The sequence below is a fragment of the Crinia signifera genome, chromosome 1, assembly GCF_055691185.1.
Source record: "Crinia signifera chromosome 1, ASM5569118v1, whole genome shotgun sequence".
Lineage (NCBI taxonomy): Eukaryota > Metazoa > Chordata > Amphibia > Anura > Myobatrachidae > Crinia > Crinia signifera.
In genome coordinates, this window is record NC_139217.1 from 440755694 (window position 1) to 440781488 (window position 25795).

The window sequence follows — 25795 nt, forward strand, 5'->3', positions numbered from 1 at the left end:
GCGATGTGCAGTAATGCATGATCTACATCTCACAACAATAGCAAAATATAGGGCCTTACATAGCTATCGCTATGGCTATGGGCCCTACACACACGGCGATGTGTGCTTCATTTCTAAGCAATCTAGTCAAATCTAGTCAGATCGCTTAGAAAAAAGGCCTTTAAAATGAAGAATGCAACCCAGACAACATTCCTGGCCAGAGAAGGCACAAACTCCACTTGCTACGTCCTCACTATACCCCTGCCCAACCTCAGACTGAAGAACGGAATGACTGAAATAGGCATGTAGTGGGTTAAACATCCCAGGCTGAGATGACCTTAGGGAAGCATGTGACTCGGCATCCAATAAGGATGAAGGGATGGCCAAGTTAGCTGGGGATATGATCTGCAGGAAGAGGAGGAGTCTCCCCATTTTTCCTGAGTTTCCTGCCCTCCCTCCCCTTTATTTGGATGTGGGTGGGTGTTTCTTTGCATTGGCTGTTTGGCTGGAAAGAACGGCAGAAGAACGGCAGGTTAATTGATTTAAGGTCTTTGTGAAACGATGATTCCTTATTTATATTTGATTTCGGTGTGCTCACCTTCGTTGACTATAGGCCTTCATGGACAACCCGGTCGGGGACAGCGACACCGCCCGGACGGGTGGGCAGTCAATGTAGAATACTGAGCGGATACCGCTTGATGTTAGGATATTTGTTGATTAGTTGGGATAATTATGGGTGGAGCTTAAATAATTAGCCGTTCTTTCTTGGCCACCATTAATTAGTTACAATTAATTCAATTAGTTTAAAGTTTGTTAATAAATACAGCTAACATTTTCTGCCAAACGTAAGTCTCCGAGTCATTATTTCAGGTTTAAATTAAGTGTTAACTTACATGCAAACACTATGGGGGTTATTCTGGTTCACTCTTTCTGGCAAATTCCTTCTTAGATGGACAAAACCATGTGCACAGCAGGGGGGGGCAGATGTAAAATGTGCAGAGAGAATTAGATTTGGGTGAGTTATTTTGTTTCTGTGCAGGGTAAATACTGGCTGCTTTATTTTTATACTGCAATATAGATCTCACTTTGAAGTAAAACCCCACCCAAATCTAATTCTCTCTGCACAAGTAACATCTGCCCCACCTGCAGTGCACATGGTTTTGTCCATTTGAGAAGGAATTTGCCAGAAGGAGTGAACCAGAATAACCGCCAAGGTCACACATCAGTTCAGTTGCTAGGATGTTTAACACTCTAATTTGTGTGTTTGTGGCTCTTATAGACATTGCAGTGTCCAGGGCAGGTGACAGGGGGGAGGGTCAAAAGGGACACCTGTATTGGGCCCCAAGCTTGTGAGGGGCCCCAAGGTTCTGAGGGGCTCAGGGGCTGTACGCATGGCTGCGGCCATGCAGTGCCTAGCAATGGTTTATATAGGTACCCGCCTGGATTCCTGTAAGGGTACTTGCCTGGAACCCCCCTCCAGTATTAGTGAATATTAATTATGTTTCTTTATTAACGATAAAAAAACACGTTTAATATGCAGTGTACTAAAAGGGGCGGGGTACTGGGCATCTCAAATATATCAGTGTACCGGGCCCCAGGATTTCTGTTGCCAGCCCTGGCAGTGTCTGAGATGAGTTATAGCCTTTATACTGAATACAGTAGTCTCGCAGCATAGCAATCTCACCAGGGTCCATGCAACACATCATTGTTGCTAACTCTGAATGTACTGTTACAGCAATAGAGCTGTTTGACGCAAATATGGCTAATAGTAATGAAGAAGCAGCAGCAAGACAAATGTGATAGCTTAATTACATTCCTAATATAGGGGAGTGGAGGTGAACCGTGCACCATAGGCTCGAGCTTTAACCCCTTCCCGACATTTGACGTATATATACGTCATGGCCGGGATGTACTTCCCGACACATGACGTATATATACGTCATGACTTTAAACTGTCACCGCGTCTATAGACGCGGTGACATTTTAAACATGTCTGCTGTCCCTGACAGCAGACATGTCCCTGCATGCCCAGGGGGGGCGGCGATGCCTCCCCCCCGTCGGCGATCGCTGTGATTGGCTGTTCAATGTGAACAGCCAGTCGCAGCGTTTTCCTGTGTTACCGGCGAATCAGACGCTCGGTAACACAGGGATCAATCACCGCCAGGTGGGAGGGGGCTGTGATGACCACACCTCACCCCACCTGCCCCCAAGGCTGTGATTGGTCCGTCGGACCGACGGACCAATCACAGCCATGGCGCGTGATTTAAACTAACGGTGACTGCGCTGCAGACGCCATTCCGGTCTGGAATTGCGTGCAGAGCGGTCACCGTGCCAATCTGTCGTGATATACTGACCTGATCCTTGCCTGATACTTACCTGATCACCGCTGGTAGCGTGCTGCCAGCAGCTGGATGCTTCCTGGATCTTGTGACTTCCTGTGTGCTGCTGCTGCAGTGTCATAGAGTCACAGATAGTGAGAGATAGTGAGAGATAGTGAGAGATAGTGAGAGATAGTGACAGAGAGTGATAGAGACTGCTATATTTTGTGTCTGCTGCCCCCCCTTTTGTGCTGATCAGTATATCTGTGCTGATCAGCAACTTTTTGGGGGTGCAGGTTTTTTTTTTTTTTATATATATACCTGTCAGTTGCACCAAAGGTTGTGCTGCCTGTGCAACTGACTGCTGCCCCCCCTGCTGCCCCCCCTTTTGTGCTGATCAGTATAAACTAAGTGATCAGCACCTTTTTTGGGGTCCAGGTTTTTTTTTTTAAATATATACCCTGTCAGGTTGCACCCACAGTTGTGTGCCTGCTGCCCCTCACTGCTAATCAGTGTTGCATCACTGCATCACTGATCTGCAGTTGTTGTTTTTTGGAGAGTGCAGTGGGGTTTTGTTTTTACACCCACGTTGCTTTTGTGGGTGTCCTGTGGCCGCTGAGCGCTGATCAGTGACATACATCACTGAACAGCATTTTTGGCACAGGGTTGATATAATTTTTTTTCTGCAGTTTTTTTAAATTGTTTTTTTTTTGGAGAGTGCTGTGGTTTATTTTTTTTTAAATTGTTTTTACACTCACATTGCTTTTGTGGGTGTCCTGTGGCCACTGAGCGCTGATCAGTGACGTACATCACTGAACAGCATTTTTGGCACAGGGTTGATATAATTTTTTTTCTGCAGTTTTTTTTAATTGTTTTTTTTTTGGAGAGTGCTGTGGTTTATTTTTTTAAATTGTTTTTACACCCACGTCGCTTTTGTGGGTGTCCTGTGGCCGCTGAGCGCTGATCTGTGACGTACATCACTGAACAGCATTTTCGGCACAGGGTTGATATAATTTTTTTTTTTTTTTATTGGGATCAAATTCCTGTATAAAGTATTTTTTTTTCTGCACTACATACACACTACACACTACATACCCCCCGTGTTGAAATAAAGTTTGTACCCCCCCTACACTATACACGTGTTGAAACATTACACTTACAGAAACACAAAAATAAAAATGTCATCCCAAATGTCATCCCAAATGTCATCCCAGTCATCCAGAAGAATGTATTCAGCGGAGGAGGCATATGCCATGCTTGCCTCTGACTCTGACACAGCCAGTGATGCAAGCGGGGAATTTGAAGGATTCGTCTTAACCTCATCTTCCTCCTCTAGTGATGAGGGACCCCCTCAAAGACGCCCCCGTAGAGCAGCTGAGACCCCCCCCCAAATGATTGATCCCATATGGACCCCACCACCAGACAATTTAGAGCCCCAGGTTCCTGAGTTTTTGGCCATCCCAGGAATCCAATTTGATTCAACAGGTCTCAGAGAAATTGACTTTTTCAAATTATTTTTCTCTGATGATTTTATAAATTTAATGGTGGACCAAAGTAATTTATATGCCCAGCAGTTTATTGCTCAAAACCCCACGTCATCATTTGCTAGGTGGACCCCTGTAGATGCAGTAGAGATGATGACGTTTTGGGGTCTGGTGTTACATATGGGCATAGTAAAAAAGCCAGAAATTAGGCAATATTGGAGTACAGATGTTCTGTACAGCACCCCACTTTACCGTATGGCCATGACTCAGACTCGTTTTGAGACAATCCTTAAATTTTTACATTACACCGATAATGCACAGTGCCCAGAGATGATCCCACCTTTGACCGGCTATTCAAAGTCAGGCCGGTCATTGATCATTTCAGTGCCAAATTTGCAGAGTTGTACATCCCTGAAAAATTTATTTGGATCGACGAGTCCCTTATACATTTTAAAGGAAGGGTTAAATTCCGCCAGTACCTTCCCAGTAAGAGGGCAAGGTATGGCATAAAAATGTATAAACTGTGTGAAAGCACCTCAGGGTACACCCACAGGTTTAGGGTATATGAAGGGAAGGATTCAAGAATTGAACCGCCAGAATGCCCCCCCTCCCTCGTAGGTGTTAGTGGAAAAATTGTCTGGGATTTAGTGCACCCCTTCCTGGATAAAGGTTATCACCTCTATGTGGATAACTTTTACACTAGCATCCCCCTGTTTAAGGCCCTTGGTTCAAGAGGTACAGCAGCTTGCGGTACTGTGCGCAAGAACCAAAGAGGCCTCCCAAAAACGCACATTGCCCAAGTACTGAGAAGGGGTGAAAGCAGGGGAATATGCACCGAAAATATGTTGTTGGTCAAATATAAGGACAAGAGGGATGTCCTTATACTGACAACAATTCACGGAGACAGTACCACCTCCGTCCCTGTACGAGGTACCAGTACCCACACCTCAAAACCTAATTGTATCCTAGATTACAATAAGTACATGGGCGGAGTGGATCTTTCAGATCAGGTACTGAAGCCGTACAGTGCCCTGCGGAAAACAAAAATCTGGTACAAGAAGCTGGCCGTGTATATCATCCAGATGGCACTGTATAACGCTTACGTGCTATTCCGTTCTACCAGCCAGAGGGGGACATTTATGCACTTTCAAGAGGAAGTCATAAAGGGCCTAATATTTGGGAACCAGCAGGCAGAGGGCCCCAGTACTTCTAGTACTGGCCCCCGTATTGTACCAGGGCAGCATTTTCCTAACGAAATCCCCTCCACTGCAAAAAAGGGCAGGACACAAAAAAGGTGCAAAGTTTGCTATAAAAAGGGAATAAGAAAGGATACTATTTTCCACTGTAAAACTTGCCCCGACAAACCCGGCCTATGTATAAAGGAGTGTTTTAAAATATACCACACATCTATGGATTATTAGGTTCATCATTTCACCGTGCTTCGGGGGTCTTGCTAATGCCACATAGCACCCACCATTCATTCCACCAGAATCTGAGCTGCAAAATCCAAAAATCACTCCTTCCCTTCTGAGTCCTGCCATGCACCCAACTGGTATTTTTTGGCCACATATGAGGCATTGCCATACTCGGGAGAAATTGGGGCACAGATTTTGGGGTGCTTTGTCTCCTTCATTCCTTGTGAAAATGAAAATTTTTGAGCCAGAACTGCATTTTTATGTAAAAAATTTAATTTTTCATTTTCACTGCCCAGTTGTACCACAATTGGTGAAACCCCTGGGGGTTTGAAATGTACACTATAGCCCTAGATGAATTCCCTGAGGGGTGTAGTTTGCAAAATGGGGTCACTTGTGGGGGGGATCCACTGTATTGGTGCTTTGGGGGTCTTGCTAATGCGACATAGCACCCACCAACATTCCACCAGAATCTGTGCTGCAAAATCCAAATATCACTCCTTCCCTTCTGAGTCCTGCCATTTTTTGGTCACACATGAGGCATTGCCGTACTCGGGAGAAATTGGGGCACAGATTTTGGGGTGCTTTGTCTCCTTCATTCCTTGTGAAAATGAAAAATTTTGAGCCAGAACTGCATTTTTGTGTAAAAAATTTAATTTTTCATTTTCACTGCCCAGTTGTACCACAATTGGTGAAACCCCTGGGGGTTTGAAATGTACACTATAGCCCTAGATGAATTCCCTGAGGGGTGTAGTTTGCAAAATGGGGTCACTTGTGGGGGGGTTCCACTGTATTGGTGCTTTGGGGGTCTTGCTAATGCGACATAGCACCCACCAACATTCCACCAGAATCTGTGCTGCAAAATCCAAATATCACTCCTTCCCTTCTGAGTCCTGCCATTTTTTGGTCACACATGAGGCATTGCCGTACTCGGGAGAAATTGGGGCACAGATTTTGGGGTGCTTTGTCTCCTTCATTCCTTGTGAAAATGAAAAATTTTGAGCCAGAACTGCATTTTTGTGTAAAAAATTAAATTTTTCATTTTCACTGCCCAGTTGTACCACAATTGGTGAAACCCCTGGGGGTTTGAAATGTACACTATAGCCCTAGATGAATTCCCTGAGGGGTGTAGTTTGCAAAATGGGGTCACTTGTGGGGGGGTTCCACTGTATTGGTGCTTTGGGGGTCTTGCTAATGCGACATAGCACCCACCAACATTCCACCAGAATCTGTGCTGCAAAATCCAAATATCACTCCTTCCCTTCTGAGTCCTGCCATTTTTTGGTCACACATGAGGCATTGCCGTACTCGGGAGAAATTGGGGCACAGATTTTGGGGTGCTTTGTCTCCTTCATTCCTTGTGAAAATGAAAAATTTTGAGCCAGAACTGCATTTTTGTGTAAAAAATTTAATTTTTCATTTTCACTGCCCAGTTGTACCACAATTGGTGAAACCCCTGGGGGTTTGAAATGTACACTATAGCCCTAGATGAATTCCATGAGGGGTGTAGTTTGCAAAATGGGGTCACTTGTGGGGGGATTCCACTGTATTGGTGCTTCGGGGGTCTTGCTAATGCGACATAGCACCCACCAACATTCCACCAGAATCTGTGCTGCAAAATCCAAATATCACTCCTTCCCTTCTGAGTCCTGCCATGCACCCAAATGGTATTTTTTGGTCACATGTGAGGCATTGTCGTACTCGGGAGAAATTGGGGCACAGATTTTGGGGTGCTTTTTCTCCTTCATACCTTATGAAAATAAAAAATTTTGAGCCAGAACTGCATTTTTGTGTAAAAAAATGTAATTTTTAATTTGCACAGCCCAGTTGTATCAAAATTGGTGAAACCCCTGGGGGTTTGAAATGTACACTATACCCCTAGATGAATTCCCTGAGGGGTGTAGTTTGCAAAATGGGGTCACTTGTGGGGGGGTTCCACTGTATTGGTGCTTCGGGGGTCTTGCTAATGCGACATAGCACCCACCAACATTCCACCAGAATCTGTGCTGCAAAATCCAAATATCACTCCTTCCCTTCTGAGTCCTGCCATGCACCCAAATGGTATTTTTTGGTCACATGTGAGGCATTGCCGTACTCGGGAGAAATTGGGGCACAGATTTTGGGGTGCTTTGTCTCCTTCATTCCTTGTGAAAATGAAAATTTTTGAGCCAGAACTGCATTTTTGTGTAAAAAATTTAATTTTTCATTTTCACTGCCCAGTTGTACCACAATTGGTGAAACCCCTGGGGGTTTGAAATGTACACTATAGCCCTAGATGAATTCCCTGAGGGGTGTAGTTTGCAAAATGGGGTCACTTGTGGGAGGGTTCCTAACTTTTAGCATCTTATGGTGCCTAGAAACCTACTGTACATGGTGCCTAAAAAATATTCTCATAAAAAGGAGGCTCCAAAATCAAGTAGGTGCTCCTTCTTTTATGAAGCCTGTGGTTTGGTCAACGTGCACACTAGGGCCACATATAGGATATTTATGAAAACAAAAGAATTGGGGGAATCAATTTTAGTCACATTTCTCTAGTAAAATCTACTGTGTTCCTTAGAAAAATTTATTAAAATTGAAAATCTGCAAAAAAAATGAAATTTTGAAATTTCACCTACACTTTGTTTTAATTCCTGTGAAACACCTAAAGGGTTAACAAACTTTCAAAATGCTGTTTTGAATACTGTGAGGGGTGCAGTTTTTGAAATGGCATCATTTATGGGGGTGTCTCACATACAAGTCCCTCAAAGTCACATCAGAACTGAACTGGTCCCTAAAAAAATCAGTGTTTGAAATTTTCTTGAAAATTTGAGAATTTGCTATTCATATTTTAAGCCTCCTAGTGTCCAAAAAAATGAAAAGGAGGTTGTAATAATGATGGAAACATAAAGTAGACATATGGTCTATGTTAGGTATTAACTATTTTGAGTAGTATGATTATTTGTCTCACAAGCAGAAAATTTAACATTTTGAAAATTGCTAAATTTTCCATTTTTTACGACATTTTGGTATTTTTCACAAAAAAACACAGACTGTATCGACCCAAATTTACCACTAACTTGAAGTACAATGTGTCACGAGAAAACAATCTCAAAATCACTGGGATAAGTAAAAGCAAAAAAAAGTTATCCCCACTTAAGTGATACATGTCAGATTTGAAAAAAAGGGCTCTGTCAGGAAGGCAAAAACAGGCTGCGGCGGGAAGGGGTTAAAAGGACCATGGTCATGTGTCAAAGGGGCATTTTTCGCAACTTTGGATGTATGCCCTGTTCTCATCCATGCACTGTGCTGTGCAGATGTTGTGCGCACGTTATGAAGAGCAGCAATCATCCATTGTTCCATGACCCTCCCCCTGACGGGAGACTTGCAGAAGTTGTATGATGTGGGGCTTAAATAGATGACAAGGATGAACACACTCCATACACTCGCATATTCTCTCTGAGGAAGCCACCGACGCTGAAAGCAGACGGGGAAACTTCTTAGAAGCTATACAACTTATGCAGGCCACACACGCACCGATGCGGGCGGTGCGATGCTGTACGATGGGGTGCGCGCTCCCGCGGCACCTCATCGCACAGTACAAAAAGTATGTGCTGCACATACTTTTTGTACCGGCTTTTTCTAGCACAGCATCGCAACGCATGCACATCGTATGCACAAGGCATACGATGCGATGCTGTGTGTGCTAGTTAAGCCCACAACGCACGCTGGAATCGGTGCGTGTGTGGGCTGCATTACACCCAGCAGTTGAATTTAACATTCTCACCCGACCAGCAATAGATAGCTGCTACACTGGTCGCAGGCACCAGCAGCTGGGAGACATGGACAGCTGGTACCAACTGAAAGGTCTGTGTGATTATAACCTCCCACATCTTTCGTTGGTCACTGACCATCAAGAGATGTGGTGCATGCAGGCATACAGTATACAGTGACTCTCAGGTCATTTATATATGCCTGCGGGAGGAAATGGGCGGGCAGCTTACATCCGGCGATCTGGCGATTGCTTCTTCCCATTAATGAGTGATGTAGTCTTACATTCAAGTATAAACAATTTAAAACATATTAGTAGTGTCCATTTAAGTTTATATTACCCTTTATTTTCATTTAAACTGAACTGACAACATATTTGGTTTCCAGTGAGCTTAAAACGAAGGTTGTCCTGGGTGCCCACTCTCTGACCAAGGACACACAGCAGCAGCAGATATATGGGATCAAACGGATGATTAAGCACCCTTGTTTTGACTATTACAAGAAAATCCATGATCTTCAACTTGTACAGGTAACGATGATGGCATAATTAGTTATTATAAGAAAGTACCAACCTCATGGATTAAGTAATCTCCTGTATGTCACCACAGCTATTCATTGGAAGAGCTGACCTGCCAGTACTGTTTGGTGTTAATAACGGGCAGTATCCAGGTGATAAGAGTATATGGGCTACTTATTAAATCCTGCACCACCTTTTTGCTAAATATATTTATTTTGTGGTGAGGACATGAAGGGGGAAATGTAATAGGATGAGAGATTCGTAAAGTGAGAGATTTGGTAAGAAATTTCCAGGTTTTTTAAAGCGACAATCATTTAAATTGCAAAACCAGTTTGATTTTTAAGTGTAAATGATTGCCGCTTTAAGAAACCTGGAGATTTCTTACCAAATCTCTCACTTTCTGAATCTCTCATCCTATTACATTTCACCGATGACTTATGTTAGGAGGTCAGGGAATACATACACTTTGGCAGTGGTTGTGATACTGGCAGTCAGAAGGCCAACATCGGCAACTCAATGCAGAGGCTCCCTAACCCTCTCCCCTACCACCTAACCTTCACTGCAGCCAAACCCATACCCTTCCCCTTAGTGTCTAAGACTCCCCCCACAGCATAACCGTATCCCTCCCCCTTAGTGCCTAATTCTAACCCCCACTTTTTAATGTCTAACATCCAGGGCCAGAGCTACCACTAGGCAGCTTCAGACAGCTGCCTAGGGCGCCTGCCACTGGAGGGCGCCCTTGAGCTGCCACTTTTCTCTTAGCAGTTTTTTTTTTAAATATGTTTCTGTGGCATCAGCGCATTAATCAGGCAGCAGCCGCCCGCCCACCCCCTTCTCCACACTGTCAGTGTCAACATGGCAGGCATCAGTGAGTCTGAGGAGCACTTTGTGCTCTGGTGCTTCACGCGGCCCAGCGCCGTGCCCCGCCCCCCACTGGGGAGGCTGTCTCCAGTTATACAGCAGCTGCAGCAGAGAGAGCTCGAGGAGCACCGTGTGCTCTGGTGCTTCATGCGGCCGCGCTCCCTGTCCTATCCCGACTGGTGCATGGAGGCGGAGAAGCAGCAGCTCCATGGTGAGTCTGAGCACCGTGCTCAGCAGCGTGCCCGTCCCCCCGTCCCGCCTGGAGGCCGAAGTGGTGGAGAAGCAGCATCTCCCGGGTGCTTGTACAATGGCACCAGGAAACACCTGTGAGGTGGCGGGTGAGTGACCAAATAGCCATAGCGGGGGGGGGGAGGGGCACATGGAGCGGAGATCCAGGGAGAAGGAGAGGGTGTGGGGCCATGGATGTGGGGGGTGGAGGGTGCAGCAGGCTAGCTGTTCTGGCATTCCCTGTGGCTGGATGGGGGGGGGGGGAGTAGGCAGAAGTTTTGCCTAGGGTGCCAAGAACCCTTGCACCTGCCCTGCTAACATCCTCCCTGCAGCCTAACCCTACCCCCCCCCTTCCCCAACCGTAACCCTAACACCTAGTGCCTACACCTACAATTCTTGAGCATCTGTTTGTATATTTGTAGATATATTGTACTAGGGGTATGGGTAAAAACCAGACCAGGACAAGACGCCGGACCATCCTGTCCGGGGGTGTCCTGTCTACGGGGGGGGGGGCCTTCAAGTGACATATGTCACCAGAGGGAGGAGGAGGGACAGAATAAAGCCTCCCTGTATGGTCTGGGTATGTAGCAGAAACCGGAATGGTCCGGACATAGGCGTGCGCAGCACATTTTATTAGGGGGTGCACTGTCAAAGCGGTGTGCCTAGCACCACCTACTGGGCATGTCTAACACCGCCATTGGGTCTGTCTAACACCACTAAGCAGGCGTGTACTCACTACAATATAAAACGTCTCTCAGCCACACCATTATTGCCTGCTTATTTCAGCTTTAAACTTCTAATTACTCTGTGTAACAGTACATGTAAATAAAGTCAAAATAATATCTGGATGACACAGATATGTAGTGATATGACAATGGTGTAATACAATTAATAATGCAAAAAACACATAATTGATTGATAGGAGCTTATTTTAATGGAATACAGGTCTAAAAAGCAAAAGCCTTTGGTAAAAGGTATTGCTGGTATTACTTGCAGCAATAAGTGTTGGGGTGGGGGCACAGCATTAGGGGGTGCCTGTGCACACTTACCACTCAGTGTGCACACACCTATGGGTCCGGACAACACGCCTGGGAGGCTGTAATCTCCCCTTCCCATGTCCCTGGTGAAAGGTATTACAGGCATCCCCCGGATGGGAAACCCCCCAGACCGAACACTACAAGCTCCGGAATGCAGATTTTGATGTCCAGTCCGGCGGTCCGGGGTCTTGTCCGGGTCTGGTTTTTACATATTCCCTTGAACTAGCGCATGTATTTTCCCTGCATTGTGGCGTCTTATAATTCACAACACTTATTTGTTAATGTTACGCTATAGGTATTTTGATGGTATTGTCACTTATTGTGCCTAAGAGCAGTGCCTCCCTAAGTGGGTCTCCATGACAACGAGACGCTCATGTTACCCGCCCACCTCCAGAGCTATACTGCTGGCAGGGGAGTTTCCGCTGATGTCACATCCGCAAATGAATGCGGAAGTGGATGTATGCTGGGAACTACATGCCGGGAGTGAGCACAGACGTGCGGGGAGGAAAAGGAGCTGCATAATTTATACTTGCCTGCTTTTGAAAACTAGTTTCAGGGAGATTATAGTTGGAAATAGAATTTTGCAGAGTGCCCCATTGAGGGGGCATGTCATGCTCCACCCAAAGGGCGTGTCTAGTTCTATATATGGAGAGATTATGAAAAGAGATTGTGAACGTGGCACCTTGAAATGTGGCTGTGCACTGCTACATCTGAGTGGAATCTTTTAAAATGACTTATATCCAAATGTAGATGAGCCCCAAAACAGTTAGTAAGAGATAATATACTTGGTAAAGTACATTGGGGCAGATGTATTATAGTAGCGCTTATCGCGCCGCTATAATACTTCCTGCTTCGCCTCATTAGCGAGGCGAAGCAGGAGGGGAGCCCGACAAGATGTATTAACATCTTGTCTGCCGAAGCAGGGGAGCGCTAACTCCCCCCCTCCGGCAATGTCTCCTCCTGGAGATAGCGTATCAGTTTACACTGATGCGCTGTCTCCTGTCTCCCGGCCGGCCGCACTGGGCATGCGCGGGATCTCGCTACTCACGCGAGATCCCCAGCGCAGCCCACAGCTGACAGCAGGGACAGCGCTGTCCCTGCTGTTTAGATAGGGCTTCGCCAGCCTGATGAAGCTGACCGTTCATACATTCGGCCTGCTATCATTTAGATAGCAGCACCGATATGGACAGGGGCGCATAGCGCCTCTGTCCTGTACCGCACGCTGGCTGCTTCATACATGGGGGAGAAGCGGTATCAGTGCACATAACATGCACTGATACCCCTTCTCCCCCATAACGACCCTTCATACATCTGCCCCATTATCTGGGTAAAGTATATTATATTGCTGGGAAATGGTGCTGATGATTCAATGTAAATGTATCTATCTCTCATTTCTTTCCCCCCCAAAAAATGTGACAGTGTAATGTGGGCTAGGTGAAATGAGGGAGATTGCAGGACTAATGAGGGAGAGAGGGAGATTGCTGTTATTTCAGGGAGTCTCCAGCAGAATGCAGGAGGGTAGGCAACTATGGCATCATTTGTTACGGTATTTATATTCTTTGCTTGCACTTGTCGTGAGGCTTGAGAAAGGGGCACATACCCCGAATCGTTGCCAATAAAAACGTCACTTTTTTCACATTAACTCCATCTCTGAGTGCCGCCAGGAAAGAAGTGTCACTCCACGGCTTATTGGTAAGTATATTTTGTATTAAAGTAAGTCATGTAGACAATGGGGTCGACATTTCAGGACCCCTTGGTCCTTTTTCGCAAGACAGTACATGCTTCATGAGTATAAAAAATTTTGAGCAGAATTATTTATACTCATGAAGCATTTACTGTCTTGCGAAAACGTCTGTCTGTACCTGTCTCCTGAAACGTCAGCTCCATTGTCTACATGACTTACTCTAATTGCTTTAATACAAAATATACTTACCAACAAACTATATATAAATTATTATCACTGTCCAGGGGCAGATCTAGACTTTACATTTAGGGGGGGCACTGCACTGTCAGAGGGGCATGTCTATTACCACCCATTGGCATGCTGTAATGCCCAGTACACATTATACAACATGCTGTAATGACATTACATATCATACTACACACCATAATGGCCATTACACATTATACCACATGCCGTAATGCCCATTACACATTATGCCATACAACGTAATGCCCATTACATATTATACCACATGCCATTGCCTGAGGGAGTTTACATGTTCGTTGCCCAAGGTAGGGGGCGTACAAGCTAATTGCCTGTAAGTTTAAATGCTCATTGCCATGGGGTAGGTGCCACAGACACTGATTTCAGCATCGTAGAGGAACTACTGCGCATGCAATGGGTCAAAGAAAGAGCCGGCCCGCGCCTGCAGATGAATCCCAATTCCTGACTATCTCCGATTTCCTGGTGCCCGACGGTACAGCATCTAAGGAAGCCAGACTCAGTGTCTTCCAGTGGCCTTGCCACAGTAAAAAAATAATGTACAGCCAGATCCTTCCCTTTACTGTTACTGTCCTCTCTTCACAGCGTCTGCCCCCCCCCCCCCCCTCACCCTGGGCTGACTACAAAGACTTGCAAGATGATGACATTATCATCTTGCGAGAGTATCTGCAGCTGAGTGGACTGATTGCTTCTTTGACAAGTCTCTCCTCATGGTCCAACCCTGCGCTGGCAAACCGCAGTCGCATAACCATTGTTTAAATAAATAAAAGCAAATGACAAAAAAAGTGTGTGAGCTGCCCCCTTGACATGCCCAGGCCTGGGTAAATAAGAGGCTGGTTACAAAAATAGAGGATTTGGGACTAGGGGTTAAAATTTGTAGCTGGGTAAGAAACTGTCTGCACGATAGAAAGCAGAGGGTGGTGGTAAATGGTGCATTTTCAAGTTGGATACCAGTACTAGTGGAGTACAACAGGGTTTGTTGTTATGGCCTCTTCTATTTAATATAATAATTAATGATACAGAGGATGGAATAGTAAGCAAAGTCTCCATCTTTGCGGATGGCACAAAACTGTGTAGGATATTTATATCTCCATTCTACAGAGGGACTTAGATAAACTTGATGAATGGACTAAAAAATGGAAAAGGAGGTTCAATGTAGATAAATGTAAGGTTATATATCTTGGGAGACATAACCCGGGTGTGACTTAAACTAAACGGAGTAGAATTGGGCAAATCAGAATTTTAAAAGGATCTAGAAGTCCAAATTTACAAAAACTGGGGTGCAGTGCTCAGTGTCAAGGTGCAGCCACTAAGGTCAACAAGATACTAGCCTATATAAAAAGGGGCATGGTAACTACAGATGTAGCGCTTCTCTTCATTGCAGGGGCTGGTGGTGGATTCGCCATGCACCAGCCCCCGCCAGCGGCCGTAAAGGGGACGCGCACGCATTAGAGGCGCGTGCGTCCCCTTACAATGGGCTCCCCCCGGGTCCCCGCTGCGTTCCCCCACTCCCCCCCTAACCCTGCCTGTCTCCCTGAAGCGGACACGGGCATGGTTCCCGGCCCCCCACCGACGGGAAACTGGGACGCGCATGCGTGTGGGACGCTCGCGCGTCCCAGTCAGATGTAACGCCGCTCGCCAGTGGGGGAGTTCTGGCGAGCACCAGGGCTGGATGAGCGACACTACATCTGTAGGGAAGACAATGTAATTATGCCATTGTCCAAGGCACTGGTTAGACCTCCCCTAGAATTAAGAGTGCAATTTTGTGCCCCACAATACAAAAAGGACATTATGGAACTGGAAAAAGTCCAGAGAAGGGCAACCAAGCTAATAAAAGGGATGGAATATTTAAGCTACCAAGACAGACTAGTCAAATTAGGAATGTTTACACTAGCTAAAAGACATTTAAGGGGAGATATGATTAACCAGTACACAGGGACGGGTTAAGGTCTGTGGGGGCCCTGGACGACAAAAATTCTGGGAGCCCCCTTCTCTAACCCCCCCCCCTCCTCTAATCTCACCCCCTTCCCCCCGCAGCACTCACCGGATTAGTTATTCTTGCTGCCTATCGGAGTTGGAGCTGCTGCACAGGCACTGCCTCTTCAGGCACCTGGGACATGGGGTGATCAGGTGGGGAGAGCAGGGTAGGTCCCCCTGAAGACAGTATGACAAGAGAGCAGGGCAGCGGGGAGATGCAGGGCTGGCAGGTGAGTGGGAGCACACGGCATCTATACCCCAGCACTGCTGCAATGCTTCCCACGCTGCGGCAGATAGGCAGTGGTGGGGTCTCTGAGGCAGATGGGACCCCCTGCTCACCCAGCGCTGCCTGGACCCCAGGAACGCATTGCCTGGACCTCGCTGCCTGCCACCCACCTGTCGTGTGGGGCCCCCTGATGTGTGGGGGCCCCGGGGCGACCACCCCTAGTCGCCCCTTGGTAGATCCTCCACTGCATGTACAAATAAATCAGGGGCAATATCCTGAACTATCAGGCAACCGCTTTGCTTTGAGGTCAGAAACCTGGGCATCCTTTCCGACTAAAGGAGAGAAGATTCCGTACTCTTTGAAGGAAAGGTTTTTTATGGTGAGCAGGGCCGGTGCTAGGGTGTCTGGCGCCCTCCTGCAAACCATACATTTTGCGCCCTTTCACATTGCCATTGCAACAAGCTGCAGCCCGATTGTGGGAGTGTATGCAACATGCGATCCTATGGAGGATCTCGGGTGCATGTACATGTATGCATACACCATCTCAGTGCTGTGCCCGCAAAATGTTACAGGCACTAAAGGTGCCCATACACACGGCGAGAATCACATACATTATGGGCTAGATCGCATCGCACGGCATGCATGCAATGTGTGTGCGATGTGATCCAAAAGCAGTACAAAAAGTATGTGCAGCACATTATTTTTGTACTGTGCAATGCGATGTGATGCGATGTGATGCGATGCAATGCCCGCAGGAGCGCACATCACATCGTACGCTGCTATTGCAGTGTGTATGGCCACCTTTAGGCACATAACCCAGCCTATTATTTATAAAGTGTCTAAATTAATATTAAAAAAATCTACAATTATTAAACAATTTGTTATAAACATGTATAATAAAAAACTCACTGTTCTTTTACTGTTTAACTCTTGTGCAGTCCCTCCTCTTCTATCTGCGTAGGCAGGGGAAACGAATGGGAGAGAAGGAGGAGATGGAAGAAGAGGGGAGGAGATAGAGGGGGCGAAGTGTTGAGGACGGGCAGTGGCACTGGCACAGCACACTGAGAAGAGGGTAGGAAGGGGAGCCGGCGCTGCTGCCTGTTTGTCATTTGATTGACAGCTGACAGGCGCAGGGAGCAATGGGTAGGGGGCGGATCCGGACATGACATGTCATCCAGGCATTCACAGACAGCTCTACATGCCTCAGCGCAAGTGTCCGTGAGGAAGAGGGGACAGGTCACAGGAGGAGGACAGTGTGTGCGCTGTGCAGGGAGCTGCTCAGCCTCTCCATACTGCCACCCGCTGTCAGACAGGCGCTGCGGGTGGCGTGCAGGAGGCAGTGACAGTGAGGGCTGAGGCAGCTTTAGCAGAGCAGGGAGGGAGACAGCGCCTTTTCAGCATGGCGCCTCCCTGCTTTGCAGGAGCTGCTGAGTGGGTAGCGCCGGCCCTGTGGTCAGAGCAGTAAAGGTATGGAACTCTCTTCCAGTAAAAGTGGTGATGGCAGATATATATTGAATACATTTAAAATAAGGTTGAACAAACATTTTCTGTAAAACAACATTCAGGGCCCCCCAGTGGTCGGCAAGTATTAAAAACAAAACAACAAAATATATATAAATATAGCGCAATGGAACAAAGCGGCACTCGGAGACTGGCGAAGTGGTGAAAAATCAGGTATTACTTGTAATCCTTGTGCAGGAACACATAACGTTTCGGAGCTCGGAGACTCCGTCGTCAGACTAACAGTATGCACAACTCAATACATGGCAATGCACAGGTTAAATACATTTGTGAACACCATGCGTCACTCCCGGAAGCCGCCGGCAACGCTGCACAGGACCTGAGCGACGGGAGAAGGGGCGGGTAAGCCTTCACACGTTTGTGTTCACAAATGTATTTAACCTGTGCATTGCCATGTATTGAGTTGTGCATACTGTTAGTCTGACGACGGAGCCGCCGAGATCCGAAACGTTACGTGTTGCTGCACAAGGATTAATAGTAATCCCTGATTTTTTACCACTTCGCCAGTCTCCGAGTGCCGCTTTGTCCCATTGCACCATATTTGAGGTTTCCTCCTGAGGGCACCGGGGAAAGTTTTGCTTCCAGCATCCACCACAAGACCAGAGTGCCAGGCACTTCTGCATCTATCTATCTATCTATCTATCTATCTATCTATCTATCTATCTATCTATCTATATTTTTTTTAGCTAAAGGTTTTGTGCATGGGAGTGGGAAAGTGCTGCAGCTTCACCTATCTGCCAGTGTGACAATGATTAATGGTGCTGAGCATCGGGAGCCAAGGCACACTGACTGCACAAGTGTGCAGTGCATTACTGGGAGTTGACTAAGGGCCTTATTCAGATTGTATTGGTACTGCGCGCATTCGCACGCAGTACCGATGTTGTGCGTCTGCGCGTGCGCAGGCGTGTTTCTGCGCATGTGCAGGCGCATGGTGCGTGCACCCACGGCGACCTTTCGGGTCGCCGGGTGCACGCACCCATGGCAGCGAGGGGGGGCGGAGATGGGCGGGGAGCGCCGGGCTGCCCCATTACCATATGGGAACGCCCAGCGTTCCATGGGCGTTTCCATGAGAACGCTGGGCGTTCTCATGGTAATGAGGCAGTGACGCGGTGTGGGGGGCAGGTGGCTGACATCACCGGATGTCAGCTGCCCGGCCGTATCCACGCCAGAGCGCACGCATATATACGCAACTGAAAAGTCACTTATATATGTGTGCACGCTAAACATCATTCGATGGTCGGTGACCATCGAATGATGTGGGCGGACACCCCAGCAAAGCGAATGGATGTTTATGCAAAACATCCATTCGCTGCTGTGCGGGCGAAGCCGCACTTTGCTGGGGCGGCGGGGGGCGTGCGTTCGCCGGGCGGGGTTTGGTGGACTCGCAAGGCTGCGAATTCGCAGCCTTGCGAATCAACCTGAATAACCCCCTAAGTCCCATGAGACTGCACAAGAGGTCAGAGGCTGAGAGGCTTGTGCTGAGCTCTGATTGGTGGAGCTCATCACATGCTTCTCAGGCCCATGGAGGACAGCAGCCTTATCAAGGGATGGTTTTTAATTAGAGGCAGCACTGAGCCTGTGAGGTCTCCTACAGTGTAAGGTACAGAGGGACAAAAACATGCTTTTCATGTGGTATATATATTAATCCCCCCTCCCCCGCAGTTACTCATTGACCAAGTTTATACTGCCATTAATCTGTGTTTTGACAGTGTAATATTCTCCAGTGCAGTTTTTGGCCAGTAATGACAAGTGGGAGGGGGCCCCCCTGTCTAAAATGACCTTGGCCCCCCGATGGCTTAATCGGCTCAGAACTAATCACTATTTAGCCCAACAAAGGGTAAAATTTAAATGGGGACATCACCTCTAGTCTATACCAGGGTTGCCGACTTTTCAGCTGCCCTCTCCGGGAGAGGGCAGCCAGCTCAATCAAGTTGGGGGCGGGCCCGACAGGCATGATTCAACAGGGGGCGGATCCATGGGCGTGACTTACCTAATTAGATTGCGAGCGTTACTCACAGCTGCCGCTCCCCACTCTCCTCTCCCTGCTGCCAGTCTCTGCGGCGGCTGTCATCTAAGAGGACAGCGATGCCGGGCACATCACGAAATCGCGCTGGTCGCTGCTGGAACCTGCCCCCGGCACTTTGCGCATGCGCAGTCTAATTTTTCCGCAAGTAGGTTGAAAAACCGGGAGGATCCCGGGACCTTCCGGGGGACCAGGAGAAAGGGTCAAAATGCGGGAGACTCGCGCTAAAAGCGGGAGGGTAGGCAACTATGGTCTATACCCTCTAACGCACAGGTCTTCAACCTGTGGCCCTCCAGATGTTGTGGAACTACATGCCCCAGCATGCCCTGAGGTTTTTTGGCATGCTCTTATAGGAAAAAATGTGGCATTGCATGTTGGAACATGTAGTTTCACAACATCTGGAGGGCCACAGGTTGAAGACTCATGCTCTAACGGGTCCTGTTTAAGGTTGAACTTGATGGACATAAGTTTTTTTTCAACCTCAACTATTATGTTACTATGGGACCGATTCCGCCAAATCCGCTGGGCTGCGAATTATCGAATGGTCGTGTATGCGCACTGGGAGAGACATCCTTGTTGAACTTCATGCGAACGGCAGGTGTTGAACTTCTAAAACGCCACCTCCATACTTTCACGTGAGGTTTTGGAAAGTTGGTTTTTATGTGTGTGTGTTAGGGGCAATAAGCTGAAGTTTTGTCTAGGGTGCCGATAAATCTTGTACCGGCCGTGATGGTCTAGCCTGTATATTATACTTATAATACAGTATTTGCAATCCTGCTGATTGGCTGCTGTGGGCAACCTCACTACTGGGCCTCTTCACCACTCTTTTCACTGCTTGATTATGCTGGTCACTGATCTCATAGCTGATCTTTCCTGCTCAGATGTAGAGGTATAATACGTTTGTAGCCAATGAATTTACATATAGGTTTCTTTGTTGCAGCTAGAAAAACCTGCAAAGTTGAACAAAGATGTGGCACCTCTATCGCTTCCAAACAAGGAAGAGAATGTCAAGCCGGGAACAATATGCAGCACTTTCGGATGGGGTTGGACTGATTTTAAAAAGAAGACAATTTCAGATGTTCTTCGACAGGCTAATCTTACAGTTGTAGACAATGAAAAATGCAGGAAAATATATAGTAAACAAAAGGTCAAATCAGTAATAACCAGCAGCATGATATGTGCGGGGCCTCTTAAGGGACGTAAAGATGACACATGCAAGGTAAGGTTTAATGATTTTACACTTGATGATATCTCTCAAGTGCTGTATATTTAGCAAGCAACTATTCACTGAAGTCATTCAGGACAGAAAACAGAGAGTTGTAGTAAACGGAGTACAGTCAAAGGAGGGAAAGGTTACAAGTGGAGTACCCCAGGGATCTGTACTTGGACCAGTGCTTTTTAATATCTTTATTGGTGATATTGCAAATGGAATTGAGGGTAAAATGTGCCTCTTTCCAGATACATACCTCCCAACAGTCCCGATTTCAGCGGGACACTCCCGATTATCAGGGCCTGTCCCGCTGTCCCTCCCGCGGGCGGCAGTGTCCCGTGGTGAGGGGGGGCTGTTGGAAGTCCCCCCTGTCGGCTGCTAAACAGCGGGGAATAAACGCTGTGCGCATATTCCCGCAGCCAGGGGGCTGGGGGCATGGCTAGAGGCTCACAGAGCCTCTGGGTCATGCCCCCATAGCGGCAAAATGGGGGCGTGGCCTCGCGGGGAGCCACGCGTATAGGCCACGCCCCGAAATTAGGCCACACCCCAGAAATTTCCGACACGCCTCCGGCACGCAGGAGCTGCGTCCCACATCGAGGTCGACAAAAGTTGGGAGGTATGCAGATGACACAAAGGTATGCAACAGGGCAGACACACCAGGAGGGGTAAAACAAATGAGAGGGGGGGGGGCAGATGCTAGGTAGAGAGAGGGGGCTGGATGTGGAGAGAGGGGAACAGTTGCTGGGCAGAGGGGGCAGATGGTGGGGAGATGGGGGATAGATGCTGGGGAGATCGAGCACAGATTCTGGGCAGGAAGAGGGGGAAAGATGATGGGCAGGAAGAGGGGGAGACAGATGATGGGCAGAGAGAGAGAGAGAGAGGAGACAGATGGTGGACAGACAGTGAGGGAAGGGATGGTAAGGGAGATGGGGAAAGATACTGGGCAGGGAGAGGGGGACAGATGCTCCTCTTACAACTTTACCATAACCCTTATTGCCATTGATTGTGATTCTGCACCCAGCCATCGATAGTGGTACACTATTTGATGGATAACCATCGATAGCTATCAATGGTCATCCATTATATTTGACTAAATGGCCCGTGTGCCAATCAGAACTCGGGGGTGGGACTTCCTGGTGTCAGGGCGGAGCTATGCTCCGTGTCCCAGCACCTTGAAAAAAACACACACACAAACTAGCACAGGGGCGGAACTGCCGGAGACATTTGCTGCCCGGCTCCATGCTTTAAGCGGTCAACTGCTCCATTGTCCCCCAGCTGAGCATAGCACACACAGCAGGAAGAAATATCCACAGAGTGAGACAGTCATAGCAGTTCCTGCTAACCATCCCCATTAATCCTAACCCTAATATTATAATGGGCCTTTTTTATGTGGAGTCCCGGAGCTGGAGCTCCACCCACACCATTGTTGGCCTGGATGGGTACAGGTATCTTACAATGTGACATAATGTGCAGCCTGTACAAATGCTGGTCATTGCTGGGTTGACGGTACAGTTCAGAATTGGCCAACATAAAATATAGTCCAGCAATGGCAATCTTATTGTGCAGCCTAGTAATGACCAGCATCTTGTACAGCTTGACAAGAGCAAGTTCCAAGTCTGTATTAAGGCTTGTAAGGGCCCTGGGGCAACAAATTTGTGGGGCCGCCCAGGGGCGGATCCAGTAGAAAATGACAAGGGGGGCACCATGATAGGAAAGGGTTTGGGTGGGGGAGGGTGTTAGTGGTGCCAGTGTACATGCGGCGAGAGAAAGGAGAGCAGAGAGAGGGCGTGAATGGGTTTAAAAATAGGCCATGGCATTTAAAGTACACAGGCCCACCTTGGTGACAAAGGATGTCGTTGTGCGCGCACCGAAGGCGCGCTCCAGAAAAGGGGTTGTGGCCACTCAAAAGGGGGCATGTCCTTGAGTGTAGTGTACCACACAATATACAACTTCTGCACATTATGCAACAAAATACTAGACCCCATTATACTTGCTCCTTACACATGATGCCAAATTGATTGAGCTAAAATACACATAATGCCACATGGATTGTGTCAAAATTCACATAATGCCAGACAGATTGTGTCAAAATTCACATAATGCCACACGTTTTAAGCCAAAATTCACATAATTCCACACAGATTAAGCCAAAATTCACAATATGTTACATAAAAGGGACATTGTGCACGAAAGGATCGCATTAAATATTTACACCATAATGTCCATGTTAAGCTATGTTACATGTTAAGCCACACGCCATTATGTCCATTATGTATTATGCCAAACACCATAATGCCTATTAAAAATTATGCTACATAAGTGCTGCTCATTGCCAAGGGTACCATGCTCATTGCCAGGGGCTCTATGCTCATTGCCATGTGGGATTACATGCTCAATGCCCTGGTCATCAGTTCCAAAACGAGGTATGTGTGAAATTACATGCCCCGCCCCCCCCCCCCCCCCCCTGAATCCAATAAAACTGCCTCTGCTCCTGTCTGCATATAAACCACTCCAGAAGACCTCTCTCTCCCCTTTGTGGTGCAGAAGGGGTGGGGAGAAGGAGTCAGGTAAGGAGACACCACTTTCCTGTGTACAGTGCAGTGGGGGAATGGAAAGGGAGGGTGCAATGCTGCCACTGTCAGACCATGATAGTTGTGATGGGAGAGGATAGGATCTGTGGCCACCACCTCTCTCATAGGGGGTTATTCTGGTTCACTCCTTCTGGCAAATTCCTTCTTAAATGGACAAAACCATGTGCACTGCAGGAGGGCCGATGTAAAATGTGCAGAGAGAATTAGATTTGGGTGAGTTATTTTGTTTCTGGCAGGGAAAATACATTGCAATATAGATCTCACTTTGAAATAAAACCCCACCCAAATATAATTCTCTCTGCACAAGTTACATCTGCCCCACCTGCAGTGCACATGATATTGTCCATTTGAGAAGGAATTTGCCAGAAGGAGTGAACCATAATCACACATTCCAGTGAACATTTGGAAATGAGGTCCTCCTCTGTGCCATAGTAACAGTGGGAGGCATATGATAACTGCTACTGCTTCTTCTCATCATAAATAGGCAACTGCCGGAGCTATTAAACTCTTGGGGCCATATTCTCTAAGCTTCAAAAGTGATAAAATGAAGAGTGATAAACAGCCAGCCAATCAGCTCCTACCTGACATGTCACAGACTGTGTTTGAAAAATGTCAGGCAGGTGCTGATTGGCTGGCTGTTTATCACTCTTCATTTTATCACTTTTGAAGCTTAGAGAATCTGGCCCTTGGTGCCCCCCAGCTACCTGCACTTGGTAGCATGGTACTGAGCGGTAAGGGTTAGGGCATTTGTGGCAGTGTGGGGCCCCCTTATGTCTGGGGGCCCATGAGCGACTGCCCTGTCTGTCTTACCTATAATCTGACCCTGGCCAGAACACAATATAACTGGGTACAGTGCATCATTATTCATGAAAGCGTATTGAGCATTTTCCTGATTACACACAGGTGTTTATTGAAGCCACAGCTGACTATCTGATCCTTAGAGCAGCATGTACAATGTGTGAACTGTCATATGTTCTATTTCAGGGTGATTCCGGTGGTCCATTGATATGTAACAACAGATACACAGGTATCGTCTCGTTTGGGCCCTATAATTGTAGTAGTCCCGAAATACCAGGAGTCTATACATGGCTGACAAACAACTATCTCAAGTGGATAATGGATACAACTAGTGAAAATTCATGCAGGATTCTAGAGTGATGCTATCACCAATGTATTATGCAGACATCGGAACAAACATCGTATAAATAAATATATGTGACATCATCAGACTGTGAATTATTCACGGGAACAAATGTACTGAGAAGAGCTTAATCCGGGCACATATAACCTGATTTAATTTGTGTCAGGGTTGCCTACCCTCCCGGATACCAGACCCCCCCCTTCCTCCCTGTGGCAGCAGGGGAGATGGGGGGGCTGGTATCCAGGAGGAACGTGTCCTGCGAATGGTGGGCCGGCGTACCACCATTCGCAAGGCGGGGATAGGTTGACCCGCAAGGATGCAAAATACGCATCGAGCAAATCAACCGGAATAACCCCCAAGAACACTAGGTAACATAGCTTCTCTGCTGCCAACGTGCCTACGGTCTCTTGCACAATGAAGGTACCATTTCATCTAAGTAATTAAAAAAAAACTGTTGACATCAATAAATAGTGAATGAAAAATGTTATAGAACGGTCTAGGTTGCAAGAAGCTGAGTGTTCTCCAGGGACAACTTCCCTACTTGTCTGCTTTAGAAGTTTGATATGTGTCTTGTATATATGATTATGAACAATTTTTCATCATTTACCATCCACGTGAGCTACGATTGGAAACAGTAACCTGTCCGAAGCGTGGTGAGAGAAGCAAGCCATGGGAGGGGATGCGTTACATTAATTGGGGTCACCTGGTTTGAAATGGGAAACGGCACCTCAAAAAAATAGTGTTGACCTTTTCTATGTTAATCATTTCCATGTCAAACTTTTATACCTGTCAGCCTTTTCAGGATCTACCTTTTAAACATCAACCTCAGTAGCGCACGCAGGGGGGGTTTCTGAGTACCCTAAGTGCCATAGACTGAAAGCTGAGGGTCCCCTCTTTCCATAGGTACAAGAATTTTAAAAATCGGCCCTTGGAAACCGGAGATATCTGACTTCAAAGCAGTGGTCCCCATCCAAGCCTGTTAACTGCTCTTCCCAGTCAGATATTTCAGGTTCTGTCTGATTTAGAGGTTTTTCTGAGGGTATATTCCAAAAGCTGGGGCTCTCCACCTTTGATGGACACTAGTAGCTTGTCTCTACCGTTCCCAGAACCAGAGATATCAGCCTCCCAGCAGCTGGTTACTGCTCCAGCTCCACACACCTGGTATGTAGTTTTATATTCGCGTTGGCAGATTGCTCTGCCTCCTGAACTCTGATCCCCTAGTCCCCAATACCATTTGGTAGGTGGGATTTTCTAGTTTTTAATTCCATTAAAATCTAAGAATCTTTTTTCCCGGGAACTGGAGATATCTGCAGTCAAGCAAGCTGTCCTCCCACCAGAAAATTATGAATAATAAGCCCACTCCACTATACACCCCTCCTCTGCAAATTAAACATCCTCTACCACCCTGGAAGTTATGTATCAGGACCCCTTCATTCAGCCCAATGCCCCCTTCTCCCACCTCATCTCCCACCATCTGTGCAGTAAAGGGGTAATTAGTGGAAATTACTGATCCAGGCCCTACATGCTGAGCGGTTGATATAATACCCCATACCACCCGTGGGACATTAAAACTTCCCC

At 47.1% G+C, this 25795-nt stretch overlaps 1 protein-coding gene across 1 annotated transcript; it reads left to right on the forward strand.

Moving 5' to 3' along the window:
- The first annotated feature begins 165 nt into the window (after positions 1–165).
- On the forward strand, positions 166–24286 carry LOC146016118 (granzyme A-like). The gene is made up of 4 exons (XM_083151705.1): positions 166–287; positions 9328–9469; positions 20216–20494; positions 24061–24286. Exons 1-4 carry the CDS (start codon positions 166–168, stop codon positions 24232–24234), a joined length of 717 nt encoding a protein of 238 aa, XP_083007831.1. The 3' UTR covers positions 24235–24286.
- The last annotated feature ends 1509 nt before the right edge of the window (positions 24287–25795 follow it).